At 36.1% G+C, this 20975-nt stretch overlaps 1 protein-coding gene across 4 annotated transcripts in view; it reads left to right on the forward strand.

Annotated features, from left to right (window-relative positions):
* Window positions 1-20975, forward strand: part of SCAPER (S-phase cyclin A associated protein in the ER) — a 499446-nt gene that overhangs the window by 372401 nt on the left and 106070 nt on the right. For all 4 annotated transcript variants that reach the window (XM_067029410.1, XM_067029411.1, XM_067029413.1 and 1 more), the window contains one exon: window positions 3240-3363. In XM_067029410.1, the coding sequence (XP_066885511.1) occupies window positions 3240-3363 (124 nt within the window). The remainder of the gene's footprint in view (window positions 1-3239; window positions 3364-20975) is intronic.

Raw genomic sequence — 20975 nt, forward strand, 5'->3', positions numbered from 1 at the left:
TGTTGGAAAAAGTTGTAGACCTTTTGTTGTTGACTCCAAAACAATACCAGACATATCCACTGGGGGCACTGCTCCCTTTGAGGCCAAACACAAGTTAGGAAGGAAATAAGCTAATGCCACACATAACTTTCTCTCACAACCAGGAAACCACAGAATGGGTACTTAAGGCTGCAGATCAGAGGTTAGGAAATCAAATCAAGTAGTACAAGCTATCCCAGTGGTTCTTGACATACAGAATTCGGGAAATGGAACCTGAATACTACTGCAGGATAACCTCACTTTTCCAAACCTTGCTTGATAAGGACAACAACCAATGGCACGGGAAGATCGCCTTGGCTCACTTCACCCTCCAAATCTTGTATGATACCATTTGTGTGGGAGGGAACAACTCTTGCATATGCACAGACTACTTCTGGAAGGATATGTAAACTAGTAACCATGGTGATTTCTAAGGTAGGGAACTGAGTGGCTGAGGGAAATAAGTAAGAGGGAGATACTTTCCACCATGCTTTTTTGTGTGTGTTGTACTAAGGTCGTCATTCCTATTCAAAAAGTTACCAAGTTAAATTTTATTCGTATTGAAGCTCAGTAGTTTTTACTGTACTCCAAGGGAACACACCCACAGGTGTCCCCAGGTCTCTGAGGAACCCTTCAAGGCTCTTTGAGAGGAGAACAAAGTAGGGTCCTGGGTCCCCCACTTCTGCTTCAGTCAGAAGAGGTCTGATTTTATCTGTTCTTTGGTTTAAGCTTCTGAAAAAGATTTTGTTAGCTTTTAGGCTTCTGAGGAAGAAAGCATTCTATTGCTTTTTTAAAAAAAAATTGAAGACCAGTGTTATAGAAGAATTTTTTTTTAAGATTTTTTTTGATGTGGACCATTTTTAAAGTCTTTATTGAATTTATTACAATACTGCTTCTGTTTTATGTTTTGGTTTTTTGGCCCCAAGGCATGTGGGGTCTTAACTCCCTGTCCAGGGATCGAACGCTCACCCCCCTCATTGGAAGGCGAACTCTTAACCACTGGACCACCAGGGAAGTCCCTATAGAAGAATATTAAATGTCATGGAGAAATATTCATTGTACACATATTAACTACGTGAATATTTGTAAGAAGAGAAGACTGGAAGTACAAAACCAATCATCTCTTGATAGTTTTTTACTGTTTATTTGTGCTTCTCTTTCCCAAAGTTATGACAGTTATCTAAAATTATTTTTATAATCACAAATACATGTTATTTTTTAAATTAAAAATAAAAGCCCTCTTGAAAAATCTAGATATGTTACCTAATAACTGAAATAATGCTGATTTGCATTTGTGGAGAATTTGTTAGGTAGCGCCTCCAACCAATGTGTCATAAATGAGTTACATGTAGGCCACGTTTTCTTGTACAATCCTCAGGGATTAAGTCAGGCCAGAGCTGAGCCTCCTCCTAGCTCCCTTCAACTTAGAGTCCTTTCATTGTTTATGCCAGTATACCATGAAAAAATTTGGGACACACTGTGCTTTATTATCCTGGAAATAATAGCTTCTATAGCACTCTTTGATTGGATTTTTTTAATGTTTTATTTGTGCATTATTCTTAACAAGAATAATAAGATTAATAACCCTAACGAAGTCTATCATTATTAAGTATTTAACCATGTGCCAGGCACTGTCCTAAGTATAATATTTTACATCTGTTATCTCATTTAAGTCTCATGATAACCATGTGAAGCTTAGGTATTATTATCTCAGTTTTGTAGGTAAGAAAGTGGATGCTAATATATTAAATGAGTAACTTGCTAAAACCTCAAATGGCACACCTGGGTTCCTAACCTAGTGTCTTATTCCAGTACCTCTACTCTTAACCAATGTATTGTAATGCTCAGTTTTCAGGAACCTATCAATTATGTGAAGAAGATACAACTATATCAAACAGATGATTACAAGTACAAGAGGGGCTGTCTTCACCATCTTTCTCCTGCTAGAGCATCAGCTCCATGAGGACAGAGAGCTTGTCTGTCTTGTCCACCTAGCACAGCCTGGAAAATCATAGGCACTTAGATATTTGTTGAATGAATGAATACTCACTTGTTGGTTCTTAGACCTGTACTTTTCAACTCTAGCTATACATCAGAATTGCTCATAGAGCTTTTGAAACATGCAGATGTCTAGAGCCCTCCCATTCCCCAACTAGCATCTCCAGGGGAGAAATTCAGGCAAGTATATATCTTTAAAGATATACAGGTGATGCTAGTGCTCTGTCAAACTCTAGAACCCCTATTCCAGAGCAGTGGTCCTCTGACTTGAAGATGTATCAGAATTACCTGTGAAATTTGTTAAAACACAAATTGCTGGACTCTACCCCCAAAGTTTCTAGTATTTAGTAATCTGGGGTGGAACCTGAGAATTTGCATTTCTAAAAGTTCCCAGGTGATATTGATGCTACTGGGCCATGGTTCACACTTTAAGAATTGTTGTTCTAGAGGATTGGTTGTAAGGGACTAAATCAAAACACTTATACATAGGACTTAAGCAGGAGATTTAGTCAGACAGGCAGGAATCAACATTGATCACTCAGGCAATGCAGGTTAATCACAGTTTTCAAAGCACTCAGAAGACTACCCATTGAGTGTTACTCCAAATGTTTCTTTGAACAGTGGCATATAATTTTTTAATCCTTAAGAAAAAAAAACATTTCTTTGATGGGCTTGACCTTAGACTGTTTTACTCTCTAGGTTCTCCCCTGCTCAGTCTCAGAGCAGGTGTGGTGCTCACTCCCCAGAACTCTGCAGTTCTTGTCTCACAGGGAAAGCCTCTAGTTTCTCCTCGTGTGTGCTCCCTTCTTCCATCATCTGCCCTTGTCGACCAGGATATCTAGCAACAGGAGCTTTGGCAGACCTTTTTTTCTTGGTATTATTCGAAGAATTCTAGATCCCAAAATTCCTGGGTAATATCTAAGATTAGATTATTAAGACCTTGTCAGTAGACTGGTAAGTACATTTCCATTGCCTGCTGCTGCAACTAAGAAATTAATAAGAGGCAAGAATTAGTTACTAATGTACACTGGGCTGTGGATAAAAATTACAAGTTTTTATATCTAGCTGATGGACCTTGCACCTAGTAATATTTGGCTTGTTTTTTTTTTAGAGTGACTTCTATCCCATGCCTGTTGCTTTTATACCATTCATTTTATATATTTTAAATTGTTTAGAGAAGAGCTGCACGGGTTTTATAAGTGGTGTTTTTCTCCTTCTGTTAGGTCTCTCTGCAATGCAGTCAATGTTTACAACCTCACCTGCAATAACTGTTCAGAAAACTGCACTGATGTTCTGTTTAGTAACAAGATTACCTTCTTAATGGACCTCCTCATACACCAGTTGACGGTATGTAATATTATTGGTTTGAGTTAGAAGAAGCTAAGTTTGAGAAATATCCCCTGTGGAGAAAACTAAAAGTTTATTTACTCTTCAGATTGGAAAAAAAAAAAAAAAAAGTGAAGTTGATTGGGAGGGTAAAATAGGAACTGGCAGAAAAGCCTCTTAATTTGAAAATCTTATATTGCATTCTCCTAAGTTCCAGTATTTGATGGCTAATATACTTGTAGCACTTGCTGACATCATAAATTTACATGGTCAGACTAGGGCTTTGGAATGAGTTAGGCTCAAAGGCAAACCCCTGAGGCCGTAGGAATGAGTGCTGTAGAAGGGAAGACAGCTGGGAAAGTCTCAAAACCTCTCTTACCAGCTCAGTTAAAAGGGTCAGTTTAAAAAGGACTTTTTGATGACCATTGATATATTTTTTGAAGCAAGAAACCCCTCTGTCAGAAAGGGGCAAACCTGTTATACTTTTGAAATGGGAACAAGCAGCCAATTGTAGCCTTAAATTTTACTTCAGTTCACAGATGTTGAAAGAGGTAAGCTCAGCATAATATCCAAAGGTTTAGGCCTGTCAACTGCAGTCTCCAGAACACAGCCCTGGGGCCAGAATTTTCCTGGTCAAGTTTCTGAGCTCCTGAGGTATTGGCACAAAATCGCTCTCAAGCTGCAAGTTTATAACACGGGAGATTTATTTTTCAGAACCGATCTACTTTTACTCAGCACGTATTTCTAATAGCTCTTCTTAAACTGTGTGCCTTTTGCTCTCTTTCCTTCTCCATCTGGTTAATTTCTACACATTCTGCAGACCTTTACTGAGACATAATGGTACCTTCTTTATGAAACCTTCCCCAACCTGACTCTTTCCCCAAGTCCAGGTTAGGTGTTCTTCTTATATGCTCCTCTGCATTATGTCATTCATAGAATTAATCACATTGAATTGTAATTAACTGTATACTTGTCCATTTCCCCAACTAGCCATAAAATCAAGGAGGACAGGAGGTAATTTATCACTTTCTCCGAGAGCCTAACACAGGGCCTGACACAGTAGCTTCAGTATGTCTTTGATGAATATATAAGTAAATAAATGGAACCCCATATGTTTCAAGCTGAAAATCAGAAAGGAAATGATGGGGCCCTTACACGTAGGTATACTGACAATGAGAAGGGACTGCAGTGAGAGAGAACATAAAACACAGACCTAGAACTGTTACACAGTGCAATAATGGCTCTTTATAGTGATGACACTGAGTCATCACTTGAGGGCTAAGTTATATGTGGTTTTATCTATAAAAGAAGACATTGAAATACGGGTTACACATTTAGCAAAATTCTGTCAGAAATAGTTGAAAGGCAGGGGCAAGGAGAAAAGACTTAGCATTTGTGGTATGGCTTTATATTCCAGGTATTTTAATATATATTGCTTCATTTAATTTTTAAAGCAGAAAGTCAGTATTATTATATCATTTTACAGATGAGGAAACTTGAGTCCCAGAGAGGTTGGCTTGCCCAAGCCTACATAGATAGTAAGTCACAGAGTCAAGAGTCCAACATATGTCTTTCAAACCCATATTAAGGGACATTCTACACAAAAATTGACTTGTACTTTTCAAAAGTGTCAGTGTCATGAAAGAAAAGGAAAGGTTGGAGAACTGTCACAGACTGGAGGAAACTAAGGAGATCTGACAATTAGATGTAATGTGGGATCTTAGACCAGAAAAAGGATGTTAGTGAGAAAACTTGAAAATTCAAATAAGGTCTATAGAATAGTTAATTTTATTGGCTCACTTCTTGCTTTCGGTAATTATACTATGGTTTTGTAAGGTGTTAACAGTAGGGGTACTGGCTGAAGAGAACTCTACTATTCTTACATCATATCCTGTTTTTAAGTCTTCTTGTATATTCTTTCACATTTAAAAGCCATTCTTTTTTGTTATTTGTCCTGTTCAAAGTATATAATTTATATTCTTCCATTACCAATTTAAAATTATTTCAAAATAAGAAGTAAAAACTAAAAAACCAAACCCCATGCTCTCCCACTGTTGCATGCTGCATCATCTGGAAGAATTTACTCTGTGAAACCTATTCTATATTGCTAATGGAAGAAGATACATAAATGTACTTTGAACAGAACAGGTAACAAAAGAGACATTTGAAATGTGAAGGAATGAGCAAGAAGACTTATAGACAAGATCTTCCATCCTGGCTGTTCATTCTTTTCTGATCAAAACCTCTTCTTATTGTATGAAGTAGTTTGTTTATTCTCTCACTTAATAATTGTAAGCGCCTACTATTTCCAGTTCCAGAGAAGCATAAGACATGATCCCAACCATCCAGGAAATTCCTGCATAGGAGTGGGAATAGACATGTAAATTACATATACAAATGGTGTGTTGGAAACCTGTACAGAGTATAATGGAGCACAGAGGAAGGAGCTCAGTAGCCTTTGCCCTGGGATATCACAAAGGAGGGACATTTGAGCTAGACCTTAGCTCCTCAATAGCTTTCATTTACTAAGTGCCTACTATGTGCCAGGAGCTTGTAAAAGTAGCTTGATCCTCTCCCTGTATTTTGAAATCCCCAGTTTTCTTTGAATAATACTCCCTTACTTGTGACCTCAAGGTTTCTTGACACTCAGAAAGCTTTTAATCTCCCAACCAGTGGATTTCACCACATTCTATGTTTATTTTGTTCAGTTTAGAACTAGGATCCTGGGACGTTAGTTTGTCAAACACATTTTATCCCTCCTATATGTGGCACTTTCTGGTTTCTGCTGTTTCTTTTGGCTTTTTATCCTCCAGTTGTCAATTCTAATACTGCTGTGATAGAGTTTGTGATAGTTGGGTAGGAGGGTATGTTTTCTAAGTTGGGGAAGTGGAGGGTGATGGTGGCTAGTGATGGTGATTTTTACATTTCTGGAAATCACCTGAGTGCATTTCCATTTTTATTGCTGACTTGTTTTGATATACATGTAACTGAAATATGGATCACTAACTTGTTAGTACCCTTTAAGTAAAGGATAGAAAATAGTCATCAACACATTTTCCAGAAGGATTAGAAAGAAGCTAAGTAATTGATATCTGGTAGAATTTATATGACACCTGATTATAGGGCACTTCAGCCTTTCTGGTTCTTCAGCAAACTGAGATGGTTTAGAAGACTTTCTTCTCCCACAGTCTAGCTGTTTGGAGTTTGCTTTAGCACTCTTGTGTTTCATCTCAATTATGTGCAAAGCATTGTACAGATTCCAGGGTTACAGGGGTGAATTGGACACAGTTCCTTCCCTCTAGAAGCCCACAGTTGAAGAAGGAACAACTTACATACATTACCATTAAAGAAAAGTTATGAGAAGTTCTGTAACATAATCAGAGCTACAGAGTAGCCCACACAGCCTAAAAGAGTGCCTGGCACATAAGAGGTGCCTGTTAAATATTTGATGAATAAATGAATGAGTTCTAACTTGGAGCATTGGAGAGGCTTTCAGGAAGAAATTGTATTTGCCCATGCCTTGAGGAAGGGTGGAAATTCTACAGTTCTGGATTATGATTTTTACAAAAGCTAAATTAGCATATGTGGCACTGTAAAATTATGTGCTTTTTCTTGCAGCAAAGATTCAAAGTAGGATTTTTAAGATAATGTCTTGAGGAATTTATTTGGAGCCCTGTAAAAACAGTACATTTAGACAGGCATGATCTAGGATGAAGGCTAACAGAGATGTATTATCTTCCAAAAAGTATGAAAACTTTAAAATATGTTAAAGCAGATTTCATTCAATAAGTAATTGTTAAGAATCTTCTCTGTACCTAAATCATTTCAGTGTATAGAAAAGTAGGCCTCTACCTTCAAAATGTCTCCTTGAGGAGACCAGACATGCACATTAGAAGGCAATAAAAGGACCAGTGAAAAAGAGCAAACTGGCAAAGTAGGAAGTCCCAGTTCTCATTCCCCACAGAGATACTTAACAACTATATACAGACTAATATACCATTATGAGAACTCTGGGAAACAGTTAAGATACTGCAATACCCCAGATGATCTCAAAGCCAAGAAAAGCCACATTAATGTGGGTGAGAAGAACTGTTGCTTTACTCATGATCGCTCCTCTCTCAAGTTGGCACAGCTCCACACTGGAAGATAATACCCCAGCCCATGGATTCTCCCCTTTAGGAGGGAGGAGAGTTGAGTGTGAGTCCTGCATTCTGGCTTTTTGGACGGCTGCCAGGGGACTTGTATCTGTCTCACCTGACTTACGGCACTGACAGGAAATTGGCATACTTTGGATGCCTGGCAGCCCCTGAGAACAAGAGAGAGCAAGGCAGCTTGCTTCTGAGAACCAGAGAACTTGCAGTGCTGCAGGCAGACACCAGAGGGAGCAAGAGATTATGATCTCCTGAAATAGAAACCAGCAAGCCTTTCTAATTGAGGAATTGCACACGCAGGCCCAGAGAAGTCCTATCACCTACAAAAGTGTCAGAGAATGCCTAATTCCCTAGTCAAGGTGATTGGTGTCTTCCCCTTTACAAAGCCAGTATGTACAGTCTAAAAGTCGTGCCTGTTTTTTCAAATGTGCAGATCCCAACACAAAGTTACAAGACACACAAAGAAAAAGGGAAACATGGCCCCTACAAAGAACAAGATAAATCTTCAAAACCAGCCCTAAAGAAACAGGTATATGAATTACCTGACAAAAAATTCAAAATAATCATCATAAAGATGTTCTATGAACTCAAGAAAATGATATATGAACAAAATGAAAATAACAAAGAGGTAGAAAATATAAAAAGAACCAAAAAGAAGTTTTGGAGCTGAAGAATACAATGATTGAACTGAAAAAAATTAGAGGAATTCAAGATCAGCATTGATCAAACAGAAGAAAGAATCATCAAACTAAAAGATAGGTCATTTGAAATTATCCAGTCAGGAATAAAAAGAAAATAGAATGAAAAAAGCCTAAGGGACTTATGCTGTACTGTAAAGTAGGCCAATGTCTGTATTATGGTAGTCCCAAAAGGAGAGAGAAAGAGAGAATGGGGCAGAAAGCTTATTTAAATAAATAATGACCTAAAATTTCCCAATCTAGTGAAGGAAAGGAAATACAAATTCAAGAATTCCAACAGATCCTAACTTTGATGAACCCAAAGAATCTCACAGAGACACATTATAATCAACTTATCAAAAGTCAAAGACAGAATTTCGAATGCAGCAAAAGGAAAGCAACTTGTCACATGCAAGGGAACTCTCATAAAACAATCAGTGGATTTCTCACCAGGAACACTACAGGCCAGAAGGGAGTGGGAGGTTATAATCAAAATGCTAAAAGAAAAAAAGATCAACCAAGAATACTATATCCAGCAAAACTATCCTTCAAAAATGAAGGAGAAATAAAAACTTACCCAGATAAATAAAAGCTACGGGAATTCATCACCACTACTAGACCTGCTTTACAAGAAATTCTAAAAGGAGTCTTTCAAGTGGGAACAAAAAGACACTAAATAGCAACATGAAAGCATATGAAAGTATAAAGCTTACTGGTAAACATAAATATATAGACAAATACTGAATGCTGTAATACTGTAATGGGAGGGTGGTTAAATCACCGTTAATTCTGTTATAGAAATTAAAAGACAAAAGTGTAGAAATAACTATAACTATAAAAGTATGTTAATGGATACATGATATAAAATATGTATTTTGTGACATCAGTAACATAAAATATTAGGGGAAGAAGTAAAAATGTAGCATATTTGTATGTGATTGATGTTGTTATCAGCTTGAAATAGATTATTATAACTATAAGATGTTTTATGTAAACCCAGTGGCAACCACAAAGAAAATACCTATAGAAGATACTCAAAAGAAAATGAGAAAGGAATCAAAGCATGTTACTACAAAAAAAAAAAAAAATCAACAATACAAAGCAAGACAGCAGGAGAGGAATGAGGGACAAAATAACTACAAGACAGAAAATAATTAACAAAATGGCAATAGTAGTTCCTTCTCTATCAATAATTACTTTAAATGTTTAAATTACTTTAAATTACTTTAAAGTTTAATCTATTTAGATTAAACTCTCCAGTAAAAAGACATACAGTGGCTGAATGGACCAAAATCATTTGTCAACAACAGACTCACTTTAATTTTAAGGACACATGTAAGCTGAAAGTGAAAGAAGTGACAAAGATAATCCATGCAAATGGTAACCAAACAAGAGCAGAGGTGGCCATGCCTATATCAGACAAAGTAGACTTGAAGTCAAAAACTCTCAGAAGAGATAAAGAACAACATCATATAGTAATAAAAGGTCAACTTTTCAGGAAGGTATAACAATTGTAAATATATATGCATATGCACCCATCAGAGCACTGAAATATAAGAAGTAAGCATTGAAAAGAACTGAAGATGACAGTAACACAGTAAAAGTAAGGGATTTCAATACCCCACTTTCAATAATGGATAAACATCTAGAAAGAAAAGCATTAAGTAAACAGAGGATTTGAACAACACTATAGACTGAATGGACCTAATACACATATACAAAATATTCCACCCACCAGCAGCAGAATACACATTTTCCTCAAGCACACATGGAACATTCTTCAGGATAGATCACATGTTAGGTCACAAAACAAGTCAACAAATTTAAGATGACTGATACCATACCAAGTATATTTTCTGACCACAATGGAATGAAAATAGAAATTAATAACAGAAGGAAAACTGGAAAATTTACAAATATGTGGAAATTAAACAAATTCATGAAAAAAACAGTGAATCAAAGAATGAAATTAAAAGAGAAATTAGATAGTATGTTAGAGACAAATTAAAATATAACATACAAAAACTTACGAGATGCTTAAAGGCAGTGCTAAGAGGGAAGTTCATAGCAATAAATGCCTGCATTGAAAAGGAAGAAAGATCTCAAACAAACAACTTTATACCTCAAGAAACTAGAAAAAGAAAAACTAAGCCCAGAGTTAGCAGAGGGAAGGAAATAATTAAGATTAAAGCAAACTGACACAAAAACAGACACATAGACCAACGGAACAGAATAGAGAGCTCAGAAGTTAAACCCACAAATATACAGTCAACTAAGATTTGACAAGGCATCAAAAATACACAAAGGAAAAGGTGGTCTCTTCAATAAATGCTGTTGGGTAATCTTCAGTAAATGCTGTTGGGAAATGGTGGATATCCACATGCAAAAGAATGAGATTGGACCCTTATCTTACACCAAGGGTCCCCAACCCCTGGAACCAGGCCGCACAGCAGGAGGTAAGTGGCGGGCAAGCTAGAAAAGCTTCATCTGCCACTCTCCATCGCTCGCATTACCATCTGAACCGTCACACACACACACACTGCCCCTGCGCCCCCGTCCGTGGAAAAACTGTCTTCCACAAAACTGGTCCCTGGTACCAAAAAGGTTGGGGACCATACACAAAAATTACACAAAACACAAAAATTAACTCCAAATGGACTTAAAACTTAAATGTAAGACCTGAAACCATAAACTCCGAAAAGAAAACATGAAGAGAAAGCTCCTTGACATTGGTCCTGGCAAGGATTTTTTTGGGGGGATATGATGCCAAAAGTACAACAAAAGCAAAAATAAACAAGTGGCACTGCATCAAACTAAACGGCTTCTGTACAGCAAATGAAACAATCAACAAAATGAAAAGGCAGACTTCAGAGTGGGAGAAAATATTTGCAACTTATATATCTGATGAAGGGTTAATATCCAAAATACATAATATGCAAAAATCAAAAACACAGAACGTAACAAGTATTGGCAAGAATTTGGAGAAATTGGAACCCTTGTGCACTGCTGGTGGAAATGTAAAATGGTGCAGCTGCTTTGGAAAACGGTAATGGCAGTTCCTCAAGAAATTAAAAATAGAACTACCATATGGGATTACTTCTTGGTATTTACCCAAAAAGAATTGAAATTAGAATCTCAAATAGATACTTGCACTCTCATGTTCACTGTAGCGTTATTCATTGTAACTAAGAGGGGGAGATAACCTAAATGTCCATTGACAAATGAGTGGATAAAGAAAATGTATGTACATACACTGGAATATTGGTTAGCCTTTAAAAATAAGGAAATCCTGCCATATGCTACAACATGGATGAATCTTATGAAATAAGCCAGTCACAGAAGGGCAAATACTACATGATTTCACTTATGTGAGATATCTAAAGTAGTCAGACTCATTAAACTGAAAGTTGAATGGTGATTTCCAGGAGCTGGGGTGAGGGGAAGTGGAAAGTTACTGTTCAGTGGGTATTGAGTTTCAGTCATGCAAGATGAAAAAGTTCTAGAGATCTGTTTTACAACCCTGTGCATATAGTTAATTAGACTGTAATGTATACTTAAAATTGTTAGACGGTAAATTTATGTTGTGTTTATTACCATAAAAAAAGACCAGTACAAGTTCTACTGAGTGCTGTGAAAATATATTGATAGACTTTTAATGTTGAACAAATTCTAAATAGTCCATATTACAGATTAGTAAATTGAGATGTGGCAAAGAGATCATACAACTACCTAGTGATAGAACTATGACCTGGATGCTAGTCTCCTGAGTCCCTGTCCAGTACATCCCTTCCTATAACCTAAATTGATGTGTCCTCACTTTATTGAGTTGACAAATGAGATAAAGTAACATTTTTGTGACTTTAATTTTATACATGTTTAATATTGTCACCTGGGTAAGATACACTGAAGAAGCATTTAATTAAAAGATTTCTAATTTCTTGATGTTTCATTGCACTTTAAAAGGCATTACATATTTTATTAGCATTCTTATTTTTAATTCATAGTAACCTGTTCCTCATGGAATATTTAAAGAATACTCTTATAAATTGTGTGTATATATTTTCTGGAGCCAAGGAAACTGTTAATTGAAAAGTGATGTACAAACCTTAAATAATTGATATGGTACTGTTGGATCAAAGAAACTGTTGGTGAGCACTTCAGAATGTGACAAGAAAGCCCTGTGTACAAACAAAGAAAATATAAGTGCAGCCTTACAGCAAGGGGATCATTTTTCACTGAGTCGTGTGCAGAGCCATGCAGGTGCCTATTTCATTTTCATTACAGCAGCAAAGGCCTGGAATTGGCCATTCACCACATTGTTTTCTTTGTACCAAGGAGCCAGAACATGGACTTAATAGTTAATTACAGGGAGCAGAAATCCTTCAACTCTCTACTGGTAATATTGCTCTTCCTGATACCACTTGCATCTTGTTTCTCCTTTCCTCACTATGTGGCACTTGCTCAGCATGTCAAGGACACCCTACCCTTTTCTTCATCAATAATGTGAACTCTGTGTCTAGTAGGCTATATAGCTTATTGATACAGAGTATATCAGAGAGGAGGCCTTCATAGTATCTAGTCTAGTCCAGTCCTCCTTGTTTTACAAATGAGGACAGTGGAACTCAAAAAAGGAGAAGGCCAGGGGCTTCCCTGGTGGCACAGTGGTTGAGAGTCCGCCTGCCGATGCAGGGGATGCGGGTTCGTGGCCCCGTCCGGGAGGATCCCACATGCCGCGGAGCAGCTGGGCCCGTGAGCCATGGCTGCTGGGCCTGCGCGTCCGGAGCCTGTGCTCCGCAACGGGAGAGGCCACGGCAGTGAGAGGCACGCAAACCGCGGGGGAGAAAAAAAAAAAAGGAGAGGATGGGAGATGTATAGGGTGGATATTAGCCAAAAGTTTCACAGCCTGTTACCAGTAGAACTGGGATTCAAATTCAGGTCTCCAAAATCCCAACCTAACCTTCTTTCTACTATATTATAACATGACACACGGCTAATGTAAGTTTGGTGAGAACAGTTAAAGGATATTGTAACTGATGTAGAACTTTACCCTCAAAGCTACATTCAAAATTGACCTAGTGAAAGAATATGGGTCAGATTATAACTCTAATTGCCCTTCTACTGCAGTCATATGAAATAGTATCATCATCATTATTATTACTGTCACCTAGAGTCATTAGTTGACTGCTTGAGGGAGAAATTGACACATCCAGCATCATAGTGGAGATTTTATCACAGTGCTTTCAAGTGGTAGGTAAAGCAGACAGAATTGTTAAGTATGTACAAAGCTGAATAAAACAATTCACAAACTTGGTTTAATGCACATAGATAGAACCGCATGGTAATATTAGAGAATATACATTTTTTATAAGCACACATGGGAAATTTACAAGAATTGACTATGCACTAGGCCATAAAACAGGTCTTAACATATTTGAAAGAATCAGTATCATACAGATGATCCAGTACTGCTTCAGATATTATTGAATAAGCTCCTACCAGACTGACCCTCCTGCAGATGACAAGTATAATCTCTGGGTAAAGCATGAAAAAAACCTACCTGAAGGTACTAGAGACCAGTCAAAAGCAGACAAATTCTGATTGGAATAGACACTTAGAAGAAGGAACAGCATTGAGTGAGTTTCCTGGTTTTATGGCTTTTAGCCTGAGGGCAGGTCACAGTTGGTACCACATGGGATGACTAGAACTACTATAGAAAATCCGCAATTCTTCTGGCCTAAAGAACCAGAAGACAGAATCTGGGGCAAAGACAACTGCTAGAATGTAAGGATGATATTCAAAAAGGAGAGAGCCAGAAAGGAGGATCCCCTAAATTATTTATAAATATCTGAATGACCCTGGTACCATATATGTGTGGGACAGACTCCAAGTGCCTCAGCTAAAGACAAACAACTGAGATTTCAGCTGCTATCGAAGAATAGATTTTTCCAGTTGAGTCCAAAAAAGTCATATGCCTGCTTTTTTAAAAGAATCAAACTGAAAATTACAGTAACTGAATTTAAAAATTCACCAAATGAATAAATGAGAGGGAATGATGAAAAATAGAAAAATCAACATTAGACAAACACCACAGTAATTTTTTTTTTTTTTTGGTACGCGGGCCTCTCACTGTTGTGGCCTCTCCTGTTGCGGAGCACAGGCTCCGAACGCGCAGGCTCAGCGGCCATGGCTCACGGGCCCAGCCGCTCCGCGGCATGTGGGATCTTCCCGGACCGGGGCACGAACCCGTGTCCCCTGCATCGGCAGGCGGATTCTCAACCACTGCGCCACCAGGGAAGCCCCACAGTAATTATTATTGCAGGAGAGAATCAACGGATGCAAAAATTAGTGAGTAAAAGTATGACGAGAAACAGGATATTTTCGAAGTTTCAAAATAACTCCACATGAGATAATTGAATTACAAAGAAGGAAAATAGAAACTTTACAATAAAGAAATTTGGCAGATATTACCTTAACTATGTGATCAAAGCTAACATCACCACAAACAGAACATATCAACATCATTTACCCTCTAATATTATATACTTAGAAGCTCACACCATCATTTCTGTGTTACTCTTGCCAAAAATGCCATCTAAATATGAGAAAATATCAGACAAAATCCAAATTGAGGACAGTCTACCAGACAGCTTATGAAATGCAAAGACTGAAAAACTCATAGAGACTAGAGAGATGTGACAACTAAATTCAGTGTGGGATTCTGGATTGGATCCTGAAGCCGAAAAAAAGGACGTTAGTGAGAAAACTGGTCAAATTCTAATGAGGTCTGTAGATTAGTTCATTGTTTTGTATCAGTGTTAATTTTCTGGTTTTGGTAATTGTGCTGTAGTAATAGGTAGGGTGTTAACACTAGGGAAGGCTGAGAGAAGTGTAAAATTATTTACAAAATAAGTGTACGTTTTTAAAAAACAATTCACTAGTGGGCTTAACAGCAGAATGGAGGTAACAGAAGAAATATTATTGAACATAAAGTTATATGAATAGGAATTAACCAGTCTGAAGAATGTGTGTGGTGGAGGGAATGAGGAACAAAAACAAAGAAAAAGAACAGAGCCTTAGGGACTTGTGGGACAATATCAAACAGTGTAATATATATTGGATATCCAGAAGAGGAACAGAGAATGAAGCATTAAAATAATTTGAAACAGTAATGTCTAAATTTTTTCCAAATTTGCTAAAAGTCATAAATATATAGATTCAATCAGAAGTTCAACAAACCTCCAAAAGGATAAATACAAAGAAAATCATGCCTAAGTAAATCATAGTCAAACTGATAAAAACCAAGTATAATAAAAAGAGAAAATGTTGAAAGTTGTCACACTGCATACAGGCAAATAATGATTCAGATAGTGTCTGACATCTGTCTCATCAGAGGCCAGAAGACAGTGAGCATCTTTAAAATGCTAAAAGAAGATAAAAGTCAATCCAGAATTTATATATCCAGCAAAAAAAATGCTTCAAGAATAAAGGTGAAATAAATACAGTTGACATTTTAAAATATATGCCTAAGACAATTAGTTGACAACAGATTTGCACTACTAGAAATGCTGAAGTTCTTCAGACTGAAGGAAAATTATACCCAATGAAAATTGCTATCTTTAGGAAGGAAAGAATGAAGAACACTGGAAATGAAGATTTGTTTCCTCTTTGTTTCTTTAACAAAATTTTAAAATACATGTTATGGTTTAAACCAAAAAGTTTAGCACTGTCTTATAAGGTTATAACATGTTTAGGTGTACTGCATATGATAACTATAGTATAAAGGATGGGGAGGACAGAAAACCTATAAGGTTACAAAGTTTCTGAATTTTATACAAAGTGGTATGATCTTAACTCTAAGTGAACTATGAAAAGTTAAGATTGTATATTATAATCCCTTAGAGCAGCTACTAGCAAAATATCTTAGAAGCTAATATGTAAATTAAAATGGAATTCTGTAATATATCTAAATATTCCAAAACACAGTGAAACAAACAGAAAACAATAAAACAGCAGACCTAACCCAAATATATCAATAATTATACTAAACAGAATGTGCAAAACTTTCCTTGAAAAAGTTACAAGGCATAAATTGTCAAAAAGGGTAAAAACCAAGACCCAACTAAATGCCATATACATGAGATGTACTTAAATATAAAAACACAGACGTATATAAATGTAAGTTGAAAACAAAACAAAAAGCTAGAATAGCTAGATTCATATCAAACGAAGAGGAGCTTAATATATAACAGTATTAGGAGATATAAAGAGCAACATTGCAAATTGATAAAAGGTTAACCAATAGGAAAATATAACAATCATAAATGTGTATGTACTTAATAACAGCTTCAAAATACAGGAAACATATTAACAAAGAGAAAAATAAATAATTCCATTTTCATAGATGGATATTCAGCACCTTCCTTCAGCAACTGATAAAATAACTTGACTAAAAAAAAAAGTCAGTAAATATATAGATGATACCACTTAGATCTAATTGATATTTATACATCACTACACCCAGCAACTGCAGAATACGCACATTCTTTTCTAGCATACGTAGTGTGTTCAGGATTGACTAAATGCTGGGCCATAAAACAATCGTAGTAAATTTAAAGAAACTGAAAGTATATTCTCTGACCACAATGGAATAAAATTAGAAATCAATAATATACCTACAAAACCACAAGGGAAATTAGAAAATAATTTGAATTGATGATAATGAAAATATAGCATATCCCCAAAAAGCAATACTTAAGGGGAAGTTTGTAGTTTTTAATAGACGTATTCTGCAACCAATTTGCTCTGAATGTAATGCAATTAAGATAGAAATCGATAACAAATAGATAAACATCCATATACATTTAGAAATTTAGAGACTTAAACTCAGGAGTCATACAGTAAGCCACAAATTTTTGAACTTAAAATAGGACAATAATGAAAATACTACATCTCAAAATTTGGGGGGATGCAATAAAGCAAAACTGTAAAATATATATATTTAAATGCTTATATTTGAAAAGAATAAAGCATATGGATAAGTAGTTGAGTATTTAACTTAAGAATCTTAGAAAAAGAGCAGCCAAATTGACTTAGAGAGAAAACAAGGGTAATTATAATAGGTAGTTAGAAAACAAACATTGGAGAATATCAACAAAGCAAAAATTAGTTATGCATAAAATCTAATATAGTAGGTAAGCCTCTGCCAAACTTGATCACTAAAAAAAATGACACAAATAATATAAGGAATATAAAGAATTAATTGCAGCTTGAAGAGTAATTAAAAAGTTAAGAGAATACTTCAAACAGCTTTATACCAGTGAATTTAAAATTTTAAATTAACAAATTCCTAGAAAATTATAACTCAACAAACGAACTCAAGAAGAAATAGAAAGCCTGAAAAGTTCTCTAATCATTAAAGAAATTGAATTGGTTATTCACAGTCTTTCCACAAAGAAATCACAGGCCTAGATGATCTTATAGCCAACTTCTATCAAACATTCAAGAAAGAGATCATTTCAATCTTAAACTATTCCAGAAGGAGAAAAAGTGGAACTTCTTCCCAATTCCTTCTTTGAGGCCAGTACAACCTTATTAACAAAACCAAACAAGAAAAAAAAAATGCAGGCCAGTTTCTCTCATGAACCAAAGCAAAAATTCTAAAAATATTAGTAAATTAAATTCACTGATTAATTTTTTCAAATATTATTTTTATAAAGTGTGAAAACAAGGGAAACTAAAAATTATATTCTTTGGGGATACATACATATGTGATAAAAAAACTTTATTAAGCAAGGAAATGACAAACACAAAATTCATGATAGTGGTTACTTATGTAGAGAGGCATGGAGTAGGATAGCAGAAGAACCAAAAGAGTTTAAATCTGTTGGTATTGTTCTAGTTAAGTTATTAAATTTTTAATGGACTAAAGCCACAATCTTAGTCTTCTTGGAATTTACAGTCTTGTGGATAGTTCAGTTCAAACAAGCAAACAGACAAATGCGATATAATATTTTAAGGGTTATGATGAGTCAAGACAGGGTGCTGAGATATTCAACAAGAGTCGGGGGAAGTTCCTAGAGGAGCTTATCTAAACTGAGAACTGATTGATAAGTAATTTAATCATTATCTAAGGAAATGAGAAAAAAATATCAACCTTAGTAAGCTTACAGCCCAAGTAAAGGCAGAGGGAAAAGGAGTGAGTGCTAAGCGGTGAGAGCTCCAGCCTGACTTAAGCCAGGTTCAGTTTAAGATGGATACTGAGTTAACAGTGAAATGACATGGCCTTAGCTTTTACCCTACAGAAGCTTGCTTATTTCTCAGGTTTCAAATGTGAGGAAAGAATACATTTATTGTACTTCTACATTTTTTAAAATAATGGCCTATGTTTTAAATAGATACAAATGGTAATTGATCTGTCAGTTTAAGCAGGAAGACCTGTATCTCAAATCCTGTTCCAAATATCACTCTGCCTTTTTTTAACCAGTGAAAGAGAAATACTTACTTTTTTATGAAATACTTATGCTGTACCCATTTCTTTTAAAAAAGTGAATATGTGATGAGGAATAGGATATTTACCTAGTTTCAAAGTACATTCCTACCAAGTTGTTATTAATTACAAAATAAAAGTGACTTTGTAGTGGGAAAACCTGGTACACACCACCGTAGGTGATCAAAGTGAACATTATCAGTAGTGCAACAAATCAAAATTGTCTGTCACCTGATAGGCTGCAATGAGAAGAACACAGTATCACTACTGTGATATTCGTGCCAAAGATGCATAATCTGAATCTAATCGTGAGGAAACATCAGACATACCCAAATTGTGGGACATTCTTCAAAATAACCTTTAATCTTCAAAAGTCTCAAAATAATGAAAGTTCAAGGAGTCACTGAGGAATTTTCTAGATGGGTAGGAACAAGACATGACAACTAGGTGCAGCATGATTCTAAACTATACTTGCAACTTTTCTGAAGTTTGACATTTTATACGCATACAAACACACACATATATATGTATAGATTTTAAAGCAGTACAGAAATAAAAGTTCTAGACTCCCGGAATTTGGTAATTTGGTAAGAGTTATGTGGTTTTCTTCAGCTACATGCATTCACCTCAGTAACTGAAATACTTGGTAATTTAAATACCAGGACTTATTTCTTAGGGCTTAAATATGGCCTTGAACTTAAAAAGATTTCTTTATTAGAAAAATGATTGTTTTTATGAAAGGAAAGTGAAGCTTTCATTGTAGACTGTATATCTATAGCTATATAGTTGAAACTTGTTGTAAAATACCTGCAGAGGAATTTTAAAAACAACTATTTGACTCATGTTTTGAAAATTCCTTAAAGGGAGTGACAGCTATTCAATGTACATTTTGAACACACTATGTTGTCATTTAACATAGAGATTCAGGAAAATGGGTGATCCCAGTACTCAGACTGGAACCTGTAGTATCTAGCTGCAGGGAGAAAACTACTGCAAATGAAAAGCATAAAGGCCATCATCAACAATTGCAAGGGAATAGTTCTATTTCTTTACGTCTAACAGACTTCGTAGCTTTTGTTTGGGAGGAGGAAGAGAGACTAGGAAGAGAAACCTGAAATAAGCCTAGCAAGGGTGAGAATCATACACATGCACATTTGTACACATACTCAGAAAGCAGAAAAATGAGAGAAAATGGAAGAGACTAAAAGGAAGACAAGAGTGGGACCCCAGAAGAGAAGGTAACAGACAAGAGGAGGGCTCGGGAGGGCAATATAGAATGGAGAGAAAAAGAGACTACTAGTGGGTCGGGTGTGGAGGATGGGCAGAAATTAGAAGGGTGAATATAGATGAACTCTGTTTAGGCCTTTTCCAACACCCTATAATAATACAGTCTCTCTTCTTGCCCTTCTGAAGCCCATGTTTGTACTTAGACATAGCAGGGCATCAAGCAGAAGGCCTTCTGGCGTTTCTAGTAAATGAAGGAGAACAGTAATACCAGACATTAAAATGGTCATACACACAGCTAAGTTCCTGTTTCTGTGCCCTTTCCCAGTCCTCTTGGGATTTTATGAGATACTGGAAATAGACTAAAAGCATTCTTTATGGTGGGCCTCTGCTCTTGCTCAGTTCATTCTCACCTATGAAAGCAGTCTGTGTAGAGAGGAAAAGCAGCAATATTAGGTCTCATTAACACCTCTGACCACAGCAAATGAGAGTCTTAATGTAGACCACACTTCAGTATGTAGTTTTGTTCCTTAAAAGATAACTTGCTTTCTCTTGGATCTTGACAATATAATTTAACAAATCCTGTTATTTTAAAAAGTGTGGTTTAAGTTTTGCAGTTTCTTACAAACATATACTAGCTCTACATCCCATTAATGTCGCTCCTTTTTGTTTACCCAAGAAAAATGAAAACATTTCTTCACAAAAATGACTTGTACAAGAATGACCTTAGCAACCATATTCATAAATAACTAAAATCCCTAAACAACACACATATCCACCCACAGGTGATATGGTAAACAAACTGTGATATATCCATACAATGGAATAATATTTAGCAATGAAAAGGAATGGACTGATGATACACTCAACAGCATGGATGAATTATTCAGAATTCAGGGAAGCATTATTCAAAGTAAAAAAAAAAAAGCCAGATTCAAAAGTCCACCTACTACATGATTCCCGTTATTTGAAATTCTAGAAAATGCAAAATAATCTATGATACACAAAGCAGATCAGTGGTTGCCTAGAGCTCTGGGTGTGGAGGAGAACATTGACTTCAAAGGAGCACAAGGGAACTTTGGGGGGTGTTGCAGA

Source organism: Kogia breviceps, chromosome 3, assembly GCF_026419965.1.
Source record: "Kogia breviceps isolate mKogBre1 chromosome 3, mKogBre1 haplotype 1, whole genome shotgun sequence".
Lineage (NCBI taxonomy): Eukaryota > Metazoa > Chordata > Mammalia > Artiodactyla > Physeteridae > Kogia > Kogia breviceps.